Raw genomic sequence first — 21,902 nt, 5'->3', positions numbered from 1 at the left:
TTGGGAGCCCTCCGAGCCCTGTGCAAGGTATAACCCCAAGCAGGAGACGACAGCACAGAGCACGGCAGAGCTCAGCGCGGTCTAAGGCAGCACTGCAGGCTGCAGCCCAGGGGCTGCCAAGGGGGGAGTGGAGGAGCCAAGTGTTTTGTCAGAAGTATCAGCTGATGGAAGCTGTAGCCAGAGAGTAATTCCTGGTCTCTGGCGTTCCCACCTGTGTGATGGGTCAGTGACTTCCTACAGCGGGGCCCCGGGGATTAGTGGCCCCGAAGCACACACAGCCCCTGAACGCTGCTCGAGGCTTGCAGACAGAAACAGAAAACAAGCTGTTAACACACCATAACCCCCTTCCCCTCTCTGCCAAAACCTCCCTTTTCCATTCATGACTATCAGCTGTCAGCCTGATAAACCATCACCTTTAAGGCAGTTCTGCAGGGGCAGAACCTTCACCTTCAACGTAGGGCAAGAGTTAAGACCACAGGCATGATATTTGCACCTTTGGCATCGTTTTCAAGTGCCATGGCAGAGCCTCTGCAAGGGAAAGCGCGAGACCCTGTCTGTCTGCAACGTCGGCATCATCTTGCAGCTCGCAGCAAGTCCCCGTCCCCTGGCAAGGACCTTTCTCCAAGCCATTTTCAGCTCTCCCATGCAGGGAGGCAGGTGGCAGCTATCTCAGCTATCTCCAAACTGCCCCAAGAGACCAAACTCCCCACCCTGAGGTCTCCAAGCACACTGCTCCTGGTTGGCACCGGCCCCACAGCCCAGACTGGCTCCAAACTTTGCTCCCAACCCCTTGATTAGGCTGAAGAAGCCGAGTTTTACCCCTGTGCGGCTGCCGGGCTCCTGGGCCAGACTGAACCTTCTCCCTGCTTTTCAGCTTACGCTTGCGACCTCGCTGAGCAAAGCCCAGCCAGTTTGGGAATGGTCACAGGCACCTCCGCAGCATGGACCCCACGCTGGGCTGGTGTTATGCAAAGGCAGGTGGCGACGAGCATTTCCCTTGCCTGGCCACAAACCCCAAAGTGTCATCTGCCCAGCACAACCCTCCCCACATCCCCTCTGCTTCGATCTCCCCGATAATACGGGTGCCCAGCCCTGGAGTGGGACGTTTAGAGGGGGATTTGGGGGAGCCAGGCGCAGCCCCCTCTTGTGCTCAGCCCAAACCCAGCTGTGGGCAGTGCCAAGGTGTCCTTGCAAACCTTCAGCTGTGGCACAGCAGCAGCAGGAGCCAAGAGCAGCACCCGTAGGGTGTTCAGCCACCCCAGCACTGCCCCAAAGGCAGCCACGGGGACACGCTGTGGATTAAACCCTGACCTCGTCTCCTCCTCTTCACTCGCAGTAGAGTGAATCTCCTTGTAGGCTGAGGCTCCCCAGCCCACATTTTGCCTTCAAACGTGCGCAGGGGGGAGGCTGGATGAAACCCGGCACTTGGACTTTTGGCTTCAAGACAAGCTGCTTCCTCACAAGGCCTTGAGGAAGATGAGTGACAACCCCGTTGTGGTGGGACGGAGCTCGTACAGAGAGTGACTTACCCTGAGGGCTGGAGGCATCTCTCTGGTGAGTTCCCCATGCACACTTGCACCTGACAGCCCCGGCTTCTTCTGCAGCTGCTGGAGCAAAGCGAGAAGCGGAGACTCATCGGGGAAGCAGCAGCCATGCGGCTGGTTTGCTCACGGGGGCCTCTGGCTCAACCATCTCACCGCTTCCCCTTTCCAACGGCACAAACAAACCTGCCTCTCCCATGCTGCAGTTCCTTTGACGGCGGCCCCGGTGCTGCCCTGACGCTCGCTCCCACCCTTGTGGGGGTCAGGGCTCTGGGAGGGTCCAGCAGAATCGCCTGGGGGGTCGTGGACCCCGAAGCACCTGGTGCGGTGGCCCGGAGAGCCACTGAACCAGCGATGGCTGCAAGGACAGCAATTGCCGCAAACTGCTTCCTGTTCCGTTCAGAGAAAAACCGCTTTGTGTGTGCCGTGAGAGCTTGGCACACAGGGGCTGCGCCTGCAGGCTCGTGGCACCATCGCTCGTTAGCCTCCTGCCAGGGGCAGCGAGGCCTCGCGCAGCGCTCCTGTTAACGCAACCTTCGTCTTTGCTGTCATGGGTTGACCTCGGGCGGTGACAGAGACCCCGAAGCCCCACAGGTCTCAGTCTTACACGGGATGAAGCGATAGCAAAGCACAGAAACGCCCGTGCTGGCTATAGTAATCCGTGCAGGTGATGTAACGAAATTACATCACCTAAAGCTGGTGAATTGGGAAAGTGGTCCTCCTGCCCTCGCCGTGTGCGGTCCGGCAGGCAGAGCCCCGGCACGGCCATTCGCTCCTTCCCAGCAAGCCCTGTGGGCTGATGAGCGCACGCTCCTCGTCCCACTGCCCCGAGCACACGCCAGCCCCAGCCAAGCCCTAATCAGAACAAGATCCGCTCACACTCCAATTACTCAGAGACCGCAGCTTTGGCAGCACTTGGAATAGCAATTCCCTCGTGCTCCAGGAAACCACAAGAGCAAAGAGGAATTAAGGTTTAATTTCTCCGAAGTCCACGAGAGCTCGATTAGTATCAGAGATCAGGGCTGCTCCTAAATACCGGGCAGCTGCCCCGGCTGAGGGGATGGTGAGTTGTCCTCAGCTCAAATGAGGACGAGATCTTCTCCTCCTGCCCGGTGTCTGACATGCTTTGGGGGTTACCGAAGTGGAGCTGTGGACACAGCCTGAAAGAGCGATGAGGGATAACGGCACGAGGGCTGGCCGAGCCTCGGCAGCCTCTCCCCAGCATCCCAGAGAGCCAGCAGGCAGCAAACCTCCTGTGACAGCAAGTTCAAGTTTTGTGGCTTTGCTTAATTTTGCATTTTAGGATCCCCAGAGAACAAGCCTGTGCCGGAAGAAGCAACTCCAAAACATCTTAAAGTACCAGTTTGTTTCTCATCACTCTCACGGTAAGAGAACTCCAGGTGGGCTTAGAAAAGAGCTGAAGTCCAGCTGAGCTCCTTGGTGTGCCCGAAACAGGCATGGGGCAGCGGGCAGAGCAGGGCCAGCTCCGGTCGCCTTGTCCAGTCCAATGTTCAGAGGCACTAGGTGGCATCAGCACCGCACACTTTCTGTTCAACCAGCAGCATCATCTCCCTCCCAGCCCTGGGCTGAGGAAAGAGTTACTGGAACTTGTCAGGGACAGGGGCGAGGCGCGCAGCGAGGATTCGCCTTCACCCCTTCGAAAAAGAGGCACTTTTTGCAAAAAGAAAATCACGCTACTCCCTTCTATAACAATTCATTGCATGAGTGTCAAAGGATATCCCTGGGTCCCCTCCTGAGGGGCAGGTTAGGCACGGTGGAGAGCAGAGCTCCATGCGGGTGCAGAGCAGCCCCAAACCGCGCGGCAGCACATTCAGGTCGAGCAGGGAACGACCATCGCCAGGGCCGAGGCGTAAAGAGCCAGGGCTACAGCGCAGGCTGTCAGCCAGGGAGCTGGGCAAATCGTGCTGTGGCTGGACAGAGCCATGGGGAAGGAAATATTAAGCCAAAACTATTAATTCCACCAGCTGCATTGCTGCACCATCCTGCCCGGCCATCAGCCCCCGCGAGGAGCCTGCATCGGCAGCAGCTCCTGCAGACACGGGCGGTGGCAATCCCAAGGCTACGAGGAACAACGCAGCACTGAACGATTTTACTGAATGGAAGGAAAGCAGGATATCTTAACTGAGTGGCTAAATACAATGAGAAGAAAAATAGCAACAGTAAGTCCCCCACCTCGTTGGCGCAGCTGATCAGGAAGGAAATCTCACCTCTGGTGAAACAAAAGAAGATTTAAGTTAGAAAGATTTTACACCTCCGGAGCGGCCTGCTGCAGAACAGAAGGTGAGACGGTTCCTGGTGCGAACCCGGTTACAGCTGCTCAGCCGCAGGACAGGGATGAAGCAGATCCTCCGACTTGTTTTTTTTTAAAACTGCCCGTGCAGGAGTTTGTCCCGCTACGGGGAGGGAAGCCTGGGTCCGCGCACGTGGAAATAACAGAATTACATTGCAGAGAAGCAGCTCGCGCTGTTTCAGGCAGCAGGAATCCCTTTACCAATGTTTACCTGATAGCATCAGGCTGCCGAGAAGCCCCCGGTGAGGACACCGCCCAGCACGGATCGCCCAAGCCATCAGGCGGAGGAGTTAAACCGGCTTCAGACCACAAGCCTATAATTGGCAGATCTGGGTTGGTTTTTTTTTTTTTTTTCTTAACACCATTCATTTTGCAACTGAAAGTATTGCTTATTCCAAGATACGAATTTAGTGCTTTCTCTGTGGTAAAGCGCACAGACAGCAGACACAAAATGAACAGAGTTATTCTTGGATAATTTATTCAGAATTTCAATATAAACAGTTAATTGTTCAATAGTCTGACACACAGCAAGATTTTTTTTTTTTCTTAATATTCAAAGATATTTTCTGTACATGTCACTGCTTGGCTCTTATATACGAAAACATTGAAAAAATAAATCAAGGGGGAAGGTTTTTCTTTTTTTTCTTCCTTTTTAAAAAAAAAAAAATCATGGCACATTTGATCCTTTATTTCAAACAAGAGGTATCTGCAATGCTATTTGTATTCTGGAACCTTAGATATGCAGAGAGAAAGGTGGGAGCAGCAAGATTAAACAGGAAAAAAAAAAAAAAAAAAGACTTCACAGAACATCACTTAACACGTAACTGAAACTGTCTTTAGTTTGTTTAATTCCAAGCAGAAAGCATTTGCTTTTGGCCGCGTTTGATAAAGCCGATGTCCAGTGCCCCCATCCATTCAGGTCCTCAAACGAATAAAATCATTGCCCAAACTGAAGCAAAAGGGAACGCTTTTCCTTTTTAAATAATGTTCTATCTTTTCAGATTTAGAAGTGGCCTGTCTAAAATTCTCCATCCGCCAGTTTTCATGGGACTCGGTTACGGGAGAAGTATTCGGAAACTACGATGGTGGAAGCGTTGCTGGACGCTGCCGGCAGAATCGGGATTAACAGAAGAGCTTTGGTATCGAGTCCAGCTCAGATATCTCAGGTAATTAGTCCTGAGCTCAAGATTTACTGGTGACACTGGGATTTAACAGGGGCCGGGACTCAGCTAAGCGAGAGCATCTGTGCCCACATTTAAACTCCGCTGACGGTTCCTCTTTAGCTGCCAGAGCTACCCCAGGCCCTCCCAGCCGGCCGGCCCCTGCTCCCGCAGGGACTTTCTGGACTGAGAAAAAGAAACTACTTCATACCATCAGTTGGAACACCGGACTCAGAACAAAGCGACTACTGGAAACATCATTTCTTGCCGACTGCAAATCTGTTGGCAAAGAAATAGCAACGCTGTAGGAGTTAATACTAACTTTATTATACAATATTTAAAAAGTCATTTCTCTACCTGTCCCCTTATAGCTTGCATTGTGCTGCAGTTAATTTGCTGAAACTGCAAGAATAAGTGCTTACTTTCGAGAAGGACAAGCAATTTCATTTTAAAAAGAAATACACATTTAATGACAGCAGATTTGCTAAAAATGGTAGCTTTAGAATTGCTTTTGAACGGTCAGGTTCCTCCAAAAGTCAATCGTATGATGGGCTTCGCTCTTGTGATGCTCGTAACAAGGCAAGCCGGAACAGAACAGGTTGAACACGTTAATGCTCTTACACCAACATTCACATACAGAATCCAAGCAGAGTTAACACAGAGCCAAGCAGAAGGTAATAAAAAGGCCAAATTCAATTAAGTTCATACAAATACCAAACTAATCTTATTTTGAATTTCATGTATTTCTGAACTAACTACTTCTTGATTCCAATCCATTCAACAGCTCCTTTCCCTGGACCACGCGCACAGGAAACTACGAGGGGCATCGGCTCTCTTGCGGAGGGGAACGGGTTCCTGCCGTGGCCATGCCTGCGAGTCTCCCCACGGCAGCGGGCAGCTTCGACACAGCGAGAGGATCAGAGGGTTTATCTGCAGTTTCTCACTCACTCCAGGCTCTGAACCGATCTCACATGGATCACGGGAGCACCCAGCACAGCCTTCAGAGTAAGGTTTTTATGGCACAAAGGTATTTTACTTTCTGACTTGTAAAACAAGGTTCCAGTCTTGGTATCGGGAATCACTGCTCGCAGCGAAGGGCCCGGAGTACCTCAGGGTCCGTCTTCACATCACAGTGACGTTAAGAGGGAACTTGATTGCTTCTCTCCCTCCCCTAAAACAGAGGCTCAAGAATAACTGACACAGCACCCTTCTTGCTCCTGTCTTTTCCTATTTGCCTTCATCATAGTTAGGTCATTAACACAGTAAGCAACTTTGAGATTTTTCCAAAGAGATACCAACATTATATGCAACACAGTAAAATTAAGCAAAGTGTCCCATTGCTATAATACAAATTTAGGAGGAAAGAGATCTTCTACCAATAAATTAAGAGCACCCTTTAGCAACCTCGTCCATACCAACACAGCTGCTCTACGACCAACAGGAAATATCCTCGTTGCAGCGTGGTCTAGTTCCTATCACCTTTCTCAACCCAGTGCTGGCACAGAGTTTATGTTGTCAGCTCTTCCATTTTACAACACAATAGGGTATTTACAAGCAGCCAAGACAGACATGTTTCTAACCTAGCAGCCAAGCTTTGCAATGCCGCACTGCACCGCAAGAGAAGTACCAGATTTGCAAGAGGCGTTCAGGAAGTGGCAATTGAATTTAACGTGCAAACGTTTCTGAGAAACCTCTCCAGTCTCACGCTTCAAACATCTGCTCAGTGAAAACACAGCAGAGCACAGAAAGCCGTTTCTTATACCTCCCGCTTCACCAGCTTTAGAGATAGCGAAGTTCTGGCTACTTGTTGGTACCTTCCCTGTCCCCAGACCGCGCACAGGAGGCTACAGCTGCTCCTGAACAGGTTGAAGAGTCCGTCCTGCTGCCCTGTGCTGCGAGCGGGAAGTTCTCTGCCCACAAAGGGCAGGATCCAACCCTCCAACAAATGCTACCTCAAGAAAAGAAAGAGCTTCCCACCTGCCGGTCATGGCTGCCCTCCTCCAGCCATTCTACCTGCCTTCCTGCGCTATCGCTTGGCTCCTCTTTATCGCTCAGCAGCAAGCGCTTGTGCTTCCGCTGCAGCCGTGGTATTCTCACCCCGACAGGGATGTTGCCGGAGCAAATAGCAGCAGCTCCCCCGACGAAGGCACAGCACCTGCTTGCACAGCACACCTTCCTGAGCGGGAGCCCTTCGCAACACCCCGCATAGAGAAGGCTTTGTCTAGCACGTGCAATCTCAACTTGTACGCAACCCCCGGTGTCTCTGAACAGGCGTCAGCAAGATCCAAGTGAGGGACTTCGGCATCCCCAGGGCGAGGATCTTCCAACAATAGAGACCAAGGTGTCGGCCGTGGGCTGAGAGTAAAGGATTTTCCAGAAGTGTACAAATTATGTTCATTTATTCTTCCTAATTCTATGGTTAAGTGAGTGTAACCTTTAACAGCCACGAGTGGCAACCGCTAGTGTTATTGTTTTGTTTTTAAAAAGGGGGGGAAAATGATATCCTCACCGCTAGTACCATTCCTCACCCTTGGCACAATGTCGAAAGGATGACTGGAATAATCTTTACGCACAGTATTGGGTATAAACAACTGCCCCGTGTGGTGCAGAGTGAAGATGACAATATGAGCCATGTGAATGGACTGCCTGCCCACAAAGCAGAACACATATTCCCTTGTTCAGTGATCCGAGCGTTGCAAATCACGTGTACTCAGAGGGCCAACCAATATCAACTAAATTTAAAAGCCAGACCCAATACAAGGTTCCAATGTTGGTTTATAGAAAAGATCTTCTATTCCCCCAGTTACGATCACTGCAATTTAAAGTGTTATCAAAACAAGGACATGCTGGGAAAGGTTTATTTTGGGAGGTCACATCCTACCGGCAGGACTCCGGATTACCTGTGCGCAGCGAGAAGGGCAGCGACCAAGATACCCCAATTCAACTCCAACAACAAGGGCTGGTCACAGCCCCTGCTCCACGCTGGCAAATACTGCTCCAGAAGGAAGCGATCTACTCCTTTTAGGTCATTAGTGCACTAGAGTCCAAACATTTAAATGGCTCTTTTGGTTTGAGTTTGGTTGTTTTTTTTTTTTAATCACAACAGAACTAAGAGGATGATATCTCAGAATATCGGATCCAAATTTGTACATCGGTTCCTTTGGTCACTACCGCTCAATTAGCGATAAACAGTGACGAGCCGTTCTCCTACCCATTCCCTTCGGTGAATGGTCCCTAGTATTGGAATCAGCTGATATTGATTTTCCCTGATCCAAATAGGTCCAGACCAGAATATTTAAACAGGTTTAGAGGTGTGTAGTATTAAAAACATCCTTAAGAAACACTGAGGTAGACTGCACCAGAACAGGACAAAAAAAATCTCACCACATCCACCTGCCAAGATTTTATGGATACAAATTTACATGTTCTGTGTGTTTAAGAAAACAAATTGTTTGTTGGTTGTTTTTTTTACAGTGTTTTATATATTAAAATAAATTAAAAAATTCTAATAAGAAAAACTTCTCTCCCTTAGAAAAGTGTGAGAATATGTCTTCTTTCCTGCAGTGTAGTACAGAGCTGCTAAACAGTTACGACTTTGTAAAGCAGAAGAAATGTAAACGAGGCCTTTTGAAATCGAAGGTTCTTACCCATGTCTGGACTTTATATTTTCCATCTAACTTTGCGAGCAACCTGTACCCTCCACCTTTGTCCAAACCGACCAGATTCAACCAGCGCAAAGGGCCGACAGCTCGTGGCGGTGCAGAGAGTCCGTCGTCCTCCCCCGATGTTGCACCGACTGGTTTAGCCACAGCGCGGCTCGAGCAGAGCGGGCTCGGAGAGGCGCTGCCCTACGAGCTCCAGCCCCTTTCATCGGTTACAGGGAGAAATCAGCAGCATCGCCCGGGCTGGAATAAAAAGCCACACAACAGCTTGGCGTCCCCACTCTCACCGAGTCAGGAGAACCTCGTTTTCTCCTGGCAGAGAGCACAAACCGGCTCTTGGACTTCTCCAGGAGGAGGACGGAGCATCTCTCTCCCCTTTTAAAACCACCTCCTGTATGACAAGGGCCTGTGACATCGATCATCTTCATTTCTTGCTTTAGCACTTCTCCCTGCCAGCACACTCCCTCATCACTACGAGACACGTTTAGTTTCACAATTATTTTCTAACACCTTATGCTAATCAGCTCTGTCTTTTATGCAAACAGCAGCAAAACAAAGCGCAGTCCAGCAGACGAAAGTTGACATCCCGAAGAGCTGAAAGCAGTGGCTAATGCACCCGTCCTGGGAAGTGTGCAGGACGCAGCGCGGGTATCTCAGGAAAACATCAAAGGCCTGCAGGCAGCACGAGGCCAGACGCCCGAGCAGCAGCAGACAGGCAGCAGGTAGCTAACCACAGTCACATTCAGCTTCTGCTTCACGTGCAGAGCCAAGAGCCTTGTGCTCTGCCCCCTCTAGATTGGCTTTAGTGTCTCTTTTTTCGGTTAGAGTTCTTGCTCGTCCTCTCTTGCCGGCTGCTTCTGCGGCACAGCGCGCGCAGGAGGCAAAGCAAGGGATGCGGGGGCAAAGGAGTAGCAGGGCTCGGGACCGGGAGGGTTCTGGCATCCTTCAGCCCCCAACAACCAAGTGAAGTCCCAACTACTTTATCTCGGGGCTTCGACTGGAGCCAGCTGACTGCACTGTATAAATCATGAAACTGTATTATAAAGCCTTGTCAAGTATAAACTTAACATGTGCTTCATAGCTCCTAAAAGGGTAATCGGCTAAAATTAGTTCATTCTGAAATCTTTGGACCACTTTAAGACCAAACAATCCCCCAAATTCTCCCCTCCCCGAAAGGATCATAAACAGTCAATAATTTATATGAAGTTAAAATTTAAACTAAAGACATTTTTAAATATGTTACAACAAACAATATATATACTTAATGCTGTAAGGACAGAAAACTCCGTATCTCAGGTCAGGGGACTCCTACTTCGTTTGGTCTTGAAAGTACCCACAAATCTCAGATTTCTGCTCCTTTGGCTCCCAGCACATTTTCCTCATTCGCTAATGAGAGAAAACCTACTCCCAAGAGTCCTTAGTATAAAAATAATCTGTTTAGGATTCAGTCACTCCAGGGAAATGGGAAAAAAAGATAAGTACACACTTCCGAGAAGAGGAAAGCTTCCGTGAGAACATACAAAACTTATGTACAAAAAAAGAGAAGTGTATATATTTGCTATACATATACACCCCACATGTATATACTGCACACACACAGACACACACACACACGCACGCACCCCTGGGATTTAACCCCTTTAAAAAGTATGAAAGCAGCAGCTATTGGTCAATCTGAGGATCTGGCGCGTCCGACCGATGTGTTGAATCCTTCAGCTGTAGTGAAGAGTATGCCTGAAAGCCTGGAATTCTACTGGAAATGCTTTTGTCCTGCAGAAGTTTTGTTCCGCACCGTTACGCTGTAGCTCAGATACCAGCAAATTTCACGTCTTTTGTTGGCAAACGTGGATGCTCCTCCTTCAGTTTAACTTACACAGTCGCTTCCTGTTTTGAAACCATGGTTACAGAAGGGACAGCAGCCATGGAAACCTCTTCCATTTATGTTCACAGATAAGCCCACTGACAACCAGTCAACTTGGCAAAAAAAAAAAAAAAAAGAAAAAGTATTAATCATAAGATGATTAAAAAATCTGAAGAGTTTGTAGATGTGTGTCATACACTGTGGCAGCAATAACAAGAGTCCTGAGATTTGTGGAGGGGAAAAAAGCAGACACAACCCTTGGGCCAAACAGGAAGCGTTAGGAAGGACTTGACCTGGGCATGGAGAGAATCCGCCCGTTTTTCTTGCCACCGTTCATGTGAGTGTAAGGTATGTGCTCTTCATAGTTCCCCTTGAGGGCCATGGAGGGTCCATTGTCCCGCCCCAGGACTTTGTCCCTCTGCGAGTACGAGGAGGGATCGAGGGGAATGCTCTCCATGTTCTCGAAGTCCATCTCGTACTCCTCTGTCTCCAGAGGTTTGTTCTCCTCGCTGTAGAAGAACGAGACCTCGTGGAAGCTGGGGTGCAAGTCCTCCTTCAGCATCTCGATGATCTCGATGAAGGTGGGGCGCATTTTAGGGTTGTACTGCCAACACATCTGCATCAGGCTGTGCCTAGATCAGGACAAACAAGAGTCAGGGGTAGGAAGAAACAACTTCACGTAGGCAGGGCTGGCACAGACCAAGACTGGTACCCGTGTCAGACCACCCACCGCACGCGCTGCTCCTCTGACACTCCAACCAAATTGTTTGTTCTCTTTCCAGTCTCCGTATTTGCCTGTAGATCCTGACACTCCTTTTTCTCTATTTCTGTCTAGATCAAAAATTCCTTCCAATTCCTTCAATTGTTCTTAACTTGGCTTCCGAAGGAAACAGGGCTGCAGTTCACATACTCTGTGCATGCGCGCACGCACTTATAGCCAGGTCACAATTTTTTAATTCATTCAATTTTAATTTTAACTCAGCCTGAAAGATAACAAAGCTCCTAAAACTTCAAGGAAAATAGGAGGCTGTGCAGAGGACAGAGGTCCTGTAAACATCCCACCCAAAAGAAAGGCTGCGGCAAGAGGTCATATGTTATCAGACACCCCAGAGAAAGAACTTACAAGTACAAATAAAGTTTCAAACTGGAGTTTGCAACTGGCCATGAGAGAAATGCCCCGGACAGCAGGCTTTTTTCATAAGGATACTCGCAAAACATGTTTATTTTTTGACTCTGGAAGTGCTGTTTTGGCCAGAAGCAGGCTGGGCTAAGAGGTTACCAGGTTGCCCCTCACCTCTGTACGCTGCTTCAGCAGTGGCTCCTTACACCCTTCTGTCAAAACGCCCTAGCTCAGGTTAAACACTTAGTGACGGGATTTTTTTAATTACTCTGAGAGAAGCAGCTTGGGGAGCATCTGGGTACGCAGCCGTGCTGGCAGACCCGGGGACGCAGTAACCTCCAGACAGTAAATGTCACGAGCGGCTGCAGAGAATAACCCTTAACCCCGGCGCAGGAGAACGTCTGGCTTCAGTTTGTAATCTCTGCAAGGTGTTTTTCACTGTCTTCACGCGGTGCCCTCTTTTCTCCCTAACCTTGCAGGCAGCCTAGCCTTGTACTTTAAGTGGGGCAAATGAGTCTGCAACAGAAATGAAAAGGCCTCGGACACGATAAACAGCTCTTGGCTCAGCACAGCATTCTCCTGCCTCTCCCTCCTCATTAGCCATAAACTGGATTTCTGAAAATCAGTGGTAAAAAGTTGTTGTAATTCTCAAGACTATTTACGTAGTGGAGAGAGATGAATTACAGAAAACCCCAGCAGACCTGGGATTAACAAGCTGCTCTCCGGCCTCTGTAGCCACGTGGATGCAGGCCGTGGCCAGGCTTTGCCACGTGACATAAGCCAACTGCCATCCACTAGTCTGGAGTGGAGGAAAAACATTTTGTTTGGGCAATTGATACAGCGCTTATTTGTATTTTAAGCTTTTCCTGTGCTTTGTACTTCCTTCTCTTGGATCCGTACTCACGATGTAAGGTCCAGGTTGGTTTAATTTCCCTTCTAGTGAAATAGGCCGGCTCAGGGCTCTACCTTTAATTCCTGGATCGCTAAGGATGCATCCATTGAATTTCTGTGAGAGGCGGCTCACTAAAGGCTGTTTTGTTCCTCCCCAACAGAGAAGGGGTTAAGAGGTGCCACATGTCGGGCCACCTTTGTCGGCCAAACTTTAGCTAAGAGTGCAGCTTGGTCGATTGTCCCCTGCTTTACTACTTACAGCCTCTCCGGGCAGTTGTCCGGCTGATCCAGGTATCCTCCATCCATTACAAACTTTAGCACCTGTTCGTTGGAGAGTCCCTGGTACGGCTGCTCTGCTAAACTGCTTATTTCCCAGAGGACAACGCCAAATGACCTAAGAAAGAGAGACGGCTCCTGGTGAGAATAAAACATCCTGGACATCTACAAGTGACAGTCTTATTTGGGAGAACACATACTTCAAAAAAACCACGACTATATTTTTAAGAAGAGGGTTTCAAAACAGTGTTTTTGTTTTGTCTGTACTCTGAGGAAGTCAGCAAGTCACAATTTAAACCACGTGTGTTAAAATCGTGAGCTCCTGAGCTAGAATCCATCTGGGATTACAGAGCACAACTTACCACACATCGGAATAAGCAGTGAAAACACCATCCTTCAATGATTCGGGTGCCATCCACCGCACAGGCAGCAGTCCTTTCCCTCCTTTACGGTAATAATCCGTCTCATAGATGTCTCTGGTCATGCCAAAGTCTGAGAAAAGCAATTGGGATGTGTTAAATGTCTCTCCTTCCCTGCTACTTTTACTGAGCAACATCTCCAGATAAACGTTTCCTTCCTTTGACGCCGGGCTATTTTCATACACCCAGTAAGCCTCCTATGGCCCAACTTGCAGCCCTCTGTCACCTTGTGATTGATGTTCCAAACATTTTCCTTTTCCCTGCATTTTTTCTACAGAGCCATGACAGAGACTCCGGAGTTAGAATAGAAGCTGTCACTAAAAATTTTAAGCATTATTTTTATTCATCCCCTTTAAGTAAAAGGGAGCTCCCTTTGCCCTGAAATCCCACTGCCTTGGCTTTAAGTCCGAAGAGGTCTGAAAAACCACCACGCTGTGGAGTTTTGGTTTATTTTTAAATGTTCTATTTACTTATTTCTAAAAAGGTTTGGGTTAAAGACTGGTTCTCGTGGAAGATAAATGACTTTTAAAAGGCACCTGACCTAATGACAGGATTATCAACACTTGGTTTGTTGTACCCAACACCTTCTTTGTCATAATTCTCATGAAAGCAAAGAACAGTGAGATAGCCCTAGGCCTCTTAGGCTGGAAAGGCAATAAACTTTTTGGGTAGAGCTCTGAGAATAGAGAAGGTGAGAAAAGCTGCTCTGGCTCTAAGGTAGATTATTTTCTTACTAAAGTCCATACAATTCTTTCACAGGGAAGAAAAAGAGGAAAGTTTGCTGCATTTCCAAAGGGAACCAGTGAAAATCACCTGCGTTTGCCACACTGGTCTTGGGCTTCATATATTTGTCTTTACAACAAATATGACCCACAGAATTACCTTCCGATCGCGCACTACGTACCTCCAATTTTTACAGTGAAGTCTTCTGCAACCATACAGTTACGAGCTGCAAGATCTCTGTGAACAAATTTTTTGGCATTCAGATAGGCCATGCCATCAGCGATCTCTGCAGCCATCTGGATCATTTCTCTCAGTGTTGGTGGCGGACGACCAGGGTTATTCTACAATAAAAAAAGAAGTATTAAAAACCAAATCAAGTTAGTCTGTTGCACGACAGACTCCCCCTCTCCTGTCTTTACCTCAGCATCAGGTCTCAAAGAGCGAAGGTAACTTTTCAAATCTCCATGTGCCATTAACTCCATGACCACCAGAGTAGGCTGCCCTTTTGAGACCACCCCGAGGAGGCGAACCTGGAAAGTAAGTGAGAAATTCCCTCAAGGTTGTGTCCAAACACACTGGGCAGAGCCCAGCTATGAAAAGAGGGGGATGTAGCAAAGCCAGCACCCCCCGAACAAGAGCTCAGAACAGCACCACAAAGCCCTGTCACGACGAGAAGTTCTGAAGGACGCATTTTATAAAATATGACATGGAAAGATCCTGGCTCTGTTTGATCAACCGCCTCTGCGGAAGGGCTGCTTTTGTAAGCTGAACGTCAAGCTTTGGAAGCACCAAAAGAACTATTAGTTATGTGATGGGACTTGCTAATCATCCAAGGCACCCAGTGATGCTTACCACATGATGGCAGCTGAACCCTTTCATCACAGAAGCTTCATTTAAGAACTCGATGCGCTCGCGGAGGCTGGCTGATTCGTTAACAGTTTTCACAGCTACGCGAGTCTCCGGCTCTCCCTTCACTATGTCCTTGGCGATTCCTTCGTACACCATGCCGAAGGAGCCCTGTCCCAGCTCTCGGAGGAGAGTGATCTTGTCTCGTGGAACCTCCCATTCGTCAGGGACATAGACTGTTGAGCAGAGGGAAATGTTTCTGAATTGAGCAACTATCTGTTGAAAGACGTTTCTGTAGCAGCCTTGTGTAGCACTGCCACAGGATACTATGGGTATAAATTAAAAAAAAAAGACTAGAAAAATTCCATAAAGACAATGCCGATCCCATACTGCTGCGCTGCCCGAATGACCATACAAGAAATAAAGCGCTGAAGAAAGCCCTCATTGCTCTCACCATCGCTGGCGCTGAGATATTCAGGGTTAGAGGATGCGTAGAGTGGTCCAGTTGGTCCTTCGGTTTGTCTGGAAGAGAGACACAAATTCTTCAGCACATTTGCAGCCTTTGACATATTAGAACTGAAGGCAGTTTGATTAATTCCCAAAGCATGCAGCAAATACAAACTGTCCCAGTTTCCAAAGGCACAAAATATTTCCCAAATTTCCTAAATATTTCCTAATGTTGCAATTATTATCTAAATTAGAAAATAGAGACAGAGTTACTTCCAACAAATAAACAAAATCTTTGGATATAAGTTTTGCTTGTCTGGTGGAAACAACAAAATTGCACTCACCTCTTTTTCACAAGCACATAAGCAGCTCCAATAATTCCAGCAATTATTATGGCAAAAATAATGGGAACAATTATAACAGCAATATTAGGCTGAGCATTCACTAAGAGAGAAAGAAAGAGTTGGAGTTATTATACAGGCCCAAAATCCAAGTCTCTTCCTCAATATAATCTCCCCCTTAAATAAATTGGAACAAATATGAAACTAGAGGCTATTTCAGGTACAGAATGCGGGGCTGGTCAGAATGAGAACTCAAACTGCTGTTCAACAGCTACATGAAGAAAAGCCACACTTTTCTAAGTAATTTCCGTTTCTTGAAAGTAGGTGTATTGGTAAATATTTTACGACCCCCTACAGTTCCCTGTGCACTGCTCGCTAAACCCCCATCTTCCAAAAATAACCTGGGTTTCTATCAGAAATTAAACGTCGGGGGGGGAAAAAAAAAAAATGAACTCACAATAATCGGCCACATAAAAATAGGTAGGTTCTGTCCATGAGCCATTTCCAGCCAGTGATGTAGCTCGTATACGGACACTGTAGTTTCCAGGCTGCAGTCCACGGAGTTTACAGCCCTGCTCGCTGGCAAAATGCTTACGGGAAACACAGTAGTGTGCTTCCTGCGGGAGGAGGGAAGAGGAAGGCTGCATTACGCTACCTCTGCAACAACCCAGAGCTCTGTAACAGCATACTAGGATTTCTACCTCGCCTCCTCGTCTGGCAAATGTACACAAATAGGGCTTTTGCACGCTCAGGTTTTTTTTCCAATATAGTGGTTTGTCCTGGATTTGCGTTTTACAGTTTAGTAGTTCAGATTACAGAGAGCGTATGCCATTTGCCGTCCTAGACCTCGGCCCTGAAACCTGACCTGGGCTGGCAAGCCCTCCTACCCACACGGCACTGGCATTCTGCACGGGCGGCAGGGCTGCCCACAAGCTCTCTGGCTGCTCAACGCTTTCTTCATTTCTCTAAGCAACTTAAATTTAAATGTATGTTTTCTGTCCTTCTGTGAAACAAAATTCCTAAAAAAAACCCCATGCAGAACGTTGGCGAATCAGACATGCTTATTTGGCAAACAGGCACCACAGAGGCAGACTTTTATTTCTCAGTGTTGCCACAGACAGAATTCCAGAGGATACGAATTCACTAGTGAAGTTTTACGTCGCATCGGTTCATGCACAAGGAAACCAGACAGGACAGAACACCATATGCACGAGGACTATGGAAGACTAAACTGTCCTGGACTCCCAGGCGGAGCTACTTCTCCAAACGTGCTGTGTTAAGGGACAAGCAGAAATTCTCACCTCTGTCTCCCCAAGTCGTCCGTAATTCACTTCATACAGCACAATAAGACCATTTGGCTCCTTTGGTTCCTGCCACTTCAAATGCACGGTGTTTTTTTCAACCAGTTCATGGGTAACTGGACCAACGATGTCATCAGCCTTAGCTAGAACCAAGGTCATGATTAATTATAGTTTTATTTCGTGTCTTGTGCAAAATTCAAAACTGCCAATACTTCATCTATCATCCTTTCTTATCAGGACATAGAGCACCAGTCCTACGCGCTGTTTCCGTATTGCAGCTGGCTCCCATAGGAAAAGCAGTATTTCGGAAACAGCCACCAACCCAAAGCGAAGCTCAGGAAGATAATTACCTTCCGGCATGGTCCTGGCACTGACATAAGCCGCAACACTGCATCGGGATTCCTGAGCATCATGGTTACAAGCGTGGAGCTCAATGCGATACCCGGTGAAATGCCGCAGGCCTGAGATGACCAAAGACTCCTTAGACTTAACTTTTTCAAAAGGTTTCTGTTCCTCTGTGTTCTCAGACGCTGCACCAGAATTGTTTGGAGGCGATGCGATGGTGGGTATCACCACAGTGGCATTGGCCACAGAGCCAAGGTCTCTTCGTTTTCTTGATGGCCTATTAAATAACACAGGTTGCAATGTTATTTGTTATATTCAACGTAAACACATTCATCTGAAAAGGAAGTGTTAAAATGGGACGGCTCAGAGTGCCACTGAAAACTCAAATTCAAGCCTCATATTTGCAATGCAACAAAGACATTCAGGACTTTGCTTGTTTAAAAAAAAAAAAAAAATCTGTCTCACCCCCTGTAACGCACGTAGCTTTTTAAAATTATGTATCCCTGAGACTCCTTCCCTGCGCAACTTCATACGGGGGGGGCAAAAAAGAAATCCAAGGCTAAAGTATTTGCTTGAGAATTCAAGTTCTTCTAGATCCTCCCAGCTGAATACAGCTTTACTAGGTTGCCTGACAGATGCCTTGCACAGCGTGACAATACTTTGGAGTTCACCTCCTCCACATTCTAGCAAATGAGGTCCCTATCACAGCCCCCAGCTCTGGTGACTTTAGATGTTCCACGTATTCCAAGCGTCATAAACTTGCATTTATAAAGCGTAAGACCAGTTTCACAGCTCGTTGGAATACATCTGCCACTCCAAACCCTAAGGCTGAATCTAGAGGGATACAGATAATTTTAACCTTTTCCTGAAAGACCAAATCTGTTATGTTCTTTTCAAACAGACGCATTTAAAACTCACAGATTCAGATTACACATTAGCTGCGCGGTTTTGTTAACCAAATATTGCCTCTCAAATTACTGCACTTCAGTCTGAAAAACAATTTTTTGCAGTTGTAAAAACAGAACCGGCAGTGTGATCCTGTCAACTCCCCTGTTTGCAAGTGAGTGCTACTAGCCAACCTTAATGTCAGATTTTGTCAGTAAATAAACAGAACAAATTCAACAGAATTAAGAACCATTCACAAATTTCCTTTCTTTGGAGGGAAAAATAAAAGGAACAAGTACCAAAACAAAACTCCTCATTCTAACGCTTTACGTCCTGCCGCACATTTGCCACGAGGAATTCCAGGTTGGGAATGAACCGAGGTGGTGAATCAGTAATAGTGTTTAGTTACACAAAAGGAATTAATGCCATTTGAAAACCGGACCGTGTATTCTAAAGGGATGATGATCTTTTTTTGTGTGTGCATGTGTGTGCAGCTATTAAAGGGTACAAAGAGTGACCCGAACTGACCCACACTTGAGGCATCTCCAGTCTCTAAAAATGTAACAAGCTGCTGAAGCAAATCTTTGCTGCTGAACTGAACTTTCCACTGCCACCCTCTAACCACCGGGCAAATGATTGGCCAACTACAGATACAACAGGGGATTCGGCAGATCAGGTCTTTGTCCGCAACCCCCAGCTCCACTCCCTGGTGTTATTTCTCCTCCAACGGCAAATGCAACCAGCCGGAAAGCAGATTTTAAGATTTCCTCAAACCAAACGTCGGGTTGTACACAACAACGTAAGCATATTCACCCACCTGATGAAAAAATGGGATGCCAAACGGCAGGTTCAGCAGCGCACATTCCAGTTTTTAGTTTTCTCTTTCTCTAATTACTAATTAACTCATTTTGGAGCTGCCGTTAGCTCAGCTTGTGCATTGTTCTGAACAGTGTCCCCTAACAATGGGGCAGAGTTCAGAGACCCGGGTCTGGGTCATGCCACCTCCCTCCTTTGGAAGGATTCTTTACGGTCAACCAGAACCTTGTTTGGACTTAAAAGCAAAGCTACGCGCCACTGTTTACAAAGTGTGGATTCAGCTTTTCCTCATGTTTAGGAGAATTTTGTTTTTCACAAGTAAAACAGTAATTTGACCACTGATGCAACACAGAGTAAAAGGCCAGACTAATTTCTCCCTTCTCAAGTAACAGAAAGCAAGAAAAACTTTTGAAGCGGTAAACCCTGATCTTCACACATTTATTATCCTAGATTTGCAGCCATTTTCTTGCCAAATTCTCTGTATTTTCAAACATCTGTTGTCTTCCCATAGTTGTTCCAGTGCAATTTTCATCATGGCCTTTTCAGTAGCTCTAATGACCTTCCCAGGTTCCTCCTGAATCCTCCTCTCCTGTCAGAGACTATCCGCGTGCGTGAAGGCTCTCAGTTGGAAGGATGGAAGTGACAACTCATCACACGCAATTTGGCCTGTGCTGGGGGATTTTAAAGATGCCTTAGCTAGCTTAAGCCAAGTTTTTCCACACACCTGAAACTAGCAGAGGAACAGCTAGTTCTGGCCTGTCTTCCCCCTTGTGCTGGCAAAAGCATTTATATATTTGTCTGTACAATTAATTGGATTGAACTGGGAAACCAAGGGAAAAAGAAAAAGTTACTTTTAATGTGAGTCATTTCCCAGATCTTGTTCACTCTGTAACTCATTAATATTTGTAATGGCACAAGTGTGTGTCACAGAGAGGAAGGAGACAGAGAGAAGAGTGAGACTGCTTTTTCTGCAGCAGTGGTGGTGGAGAGTATACATGAAATTACACCCTGAATAGCAGCCATTTAGTTCCCCTCTGCCTCTCAGGACTTTTATTACTTTTGAAGTCTTTCCATGCTTTCCACAGAACCATGGAGTGGTTGAGGTTGGAAGGCACCTCTGGAGACTGTCTAATCCGTGCCCCCCCCCTGCGCAAAGCAGGGGCAGCTGGAGCAGGTTCCTCAGGACCATGCCTGGTCAGGTTCTGAATATCTCCAAGAACGGAGACTCCACAGCCTCCCTGGGCAACCTGCTCCAGTGTGCAATCACCCGTTCGCTCCAGGCTGTGCAAAACTCGTTCCAATGTAAGAGCAAATAACACAGGAAAGAAGAAACAAAGCATCAGCTTCTGATGGCCACTTTGTTCAGCTACAAAGGGAGGTTACAAAGCATGTGGTGTGAAGATACCCATTAGCTCTGACCGGGAAGGTGGGTATGGCAAGAAGCATTTAGAAACTTCTGGTTTGCCTTGCCAGTGCCAGAGCAAATAAACCCACAAGACTTGTGATACTATCTCCTAGAGTAACCAACCACGCACACGGGGAACGAACAGCTTCTGTGATTTCCAGAGGGGTTCTCAGCAAGTCAGGTGAGATCAGACCTGGACCAAGGCAGAGCCTGGCAGACCTGCGGCAGAGCCTCGTGCAGACTGGATCCTGCACGGGGATCAGATAGCTGGGAAGAGGACAGGAGGAGAAAGACAGTACATGGAAAACAAGGAGACAGGACGTAGGGGGAGTAACTTCTCAACTGCTCTGTCTTCTGCGCCCCTGCCATCTCATATTCCCTCATATTCTCATCTGTGAGATTCCTCCCTGTGAATGGCAGGCGGCTTCTAATCCCAAGGGGAGTCCACGCAGTGCCTGGAGAGAGGTCAATAAACTATCAGGAGCCACGTAAAAAGCACCTGAAGTAAAACACGCTTCACGTTCAGTTGCCAGGCTCTAGACAGGCTGCCCTATGAGCAGGCAATAGGCACAGTATTCACAGGAAAACTAATTCTAATTTACGCTGCCACGGCCTGGAGCCTGTCAGAAAAGACAAGCAGGGTGCACGTCAGCAGGAAGGTATCTTTACTGCTGACTTATAACAGCAAAAAGGGCTTGTATTAGAAGGATTAGTTAGTCTAGGGGAAGTGGAGATTTCTTCCTTAGCGGGCTGACAAGGTGGCACATCCTGGTGATTGGTTTCTTCCTAAAATACATACCCCAGAAACTGGCCTGAGAAGCATCCTGGGCTGGCTGCACAATAAAACTGGGGGGGGGGGGGGAGGAAAAAAGAAAAAAAAAAAACCAAAAAACAGAAATCAGATTGTCAGAATTGTCTGCCTACATCAGGAGGAGTTTGGCTTTTGTACATGGCTTGGTTCTCCTCTGCTTTTGAATATGTTGTGTCCTGGCATCATTTTGCACACTGAAACTTGTCCTTCTGATCAGCACTAACAGCAAAGAAATAGCAAAAGGAGGGACTCTGCGCAAGCCTCCATGTGACAACTGCAGGCTCACAGAGAAGAGGCACTGTCTAGTAATGCACTCAATAATAAAAAATGTTCGGTGCGGTAACGTAGCTTTTGTCAAGCAGCTGCAAATAAACGTTTGTTAGCTAAGGGCAGTAAGCAGAGAATAAATTTAGAGCACAAAATACATGGCAGCGAAGAGGGTAAATCACTACAGACTCTAACCTGATTCCCCGTGCTTCCTCTGTAAGTTGCATATGAAGTGTGAAGACATTCAATACCACTTAATGTGACACTGCGTGTGCCATTCAAAACAGGACATTCACCACCCACAGCAGCTGCATTCCTCATGGTATTGGAGGTATTTCCCAGACGAAGTGCAAGGAAGACCGCAAATACCACGCTAAAGGACAAGGCTGTGGCATGGTAAACTTCCCTTTTTCTTTTCCTTTCTTTTCAACTGGATGAAAAGCTAGACCACAAAATTTTAGGACAGAAAAAAAT

General features: G+C 47.4%; 1 protein-coding gene across 2 annotated transcripts in view; it reads right to left on the bottom strand.

Annotated features, from left to right (window-relative positions):
* Nucleotides 1–4,305: 4,305 nt before the first annotated feature.
* INSR (insulin receptor) overlaps nucleotides 4,306–21,902 on the bottom strand; it is a 57,144-nt gene continuing 39,547 nt past the window's right edge. The window contains exons 11-22 of one of the 2 annotated variants that reach the window (XR_012997108.1): nucleotides 17,250–17,521; nucleotides 16,900–17,042; nucleotides 16,056–16,215; nucleotides 15,602–15,701; nucleotides 15,265–15,332; nucleotides 14,817–15,046; nucleotides 14,384–14,494; nucleotides 14,146–14,305; nucleotides 13,185–13,314; nucleotides 12,806–12,940; nucleotides 8,660–11,167; nucleotides 4,306–5,291 (exon numbers count right to left, since the gene is read on the bottom strand). Coding sequence is in view for 1 of the 2 variants with exons in the window: in XM_076359445.1 (XP_076215560.1) it covers nucleotides 10,813–11,167; nucleotides 12,806–12,940; nucleotides 13,185–13,314; nucleotides 14,146–14,305; nucleotides 14,384–14,494; nucleotides 14,817–15,046; nucleotides 15,265–15,332; nucleotides 15,602–15,701; nucleotides 16,056–16,215; nucleotides 16,900–17,042; nucleotides 17,250–17,521 (1,864 nt within the window). In the remaining variant the exon portion in view is untranslated. Of the gene's footprint in view, nucleotides 11,168–12,805; nucleotides 12,941–13,184; nucleotides 13,315–14,145; nucleotides 14,306–14,383; nucleotides 14,495–14,816; nucleotides 15,047–15,264; nucleotides 15,333–15,601; nucleotides 15,702–16,055; nucleotides 16,216–16,899; nucleotides 17,043–17,249; nucleotides 17,522–21,902 lie in introns of both variants that reach the window. The other variant, XM_076359445.1, reaches the window with a different exon arrangement.

Source organism: Aptenodytes patagonicus, chromosome 25 (assembly GCF_965638725.1).
Source record: "Aptenodytes patagonicus chromosome 25, bAptPat1.pri.cur, whole genome shotgun sequence".
Classification (NCBI taxonomy): Eukaryota; Metazoa; Chordata; class Aves; order Sphenisciformes; family Spheniscidae; genus Aptenodytes; species Aptenodytes patagonicus.
This window is presented reverse-complemented; position numbering and strand designations above follow the sequence as displayed.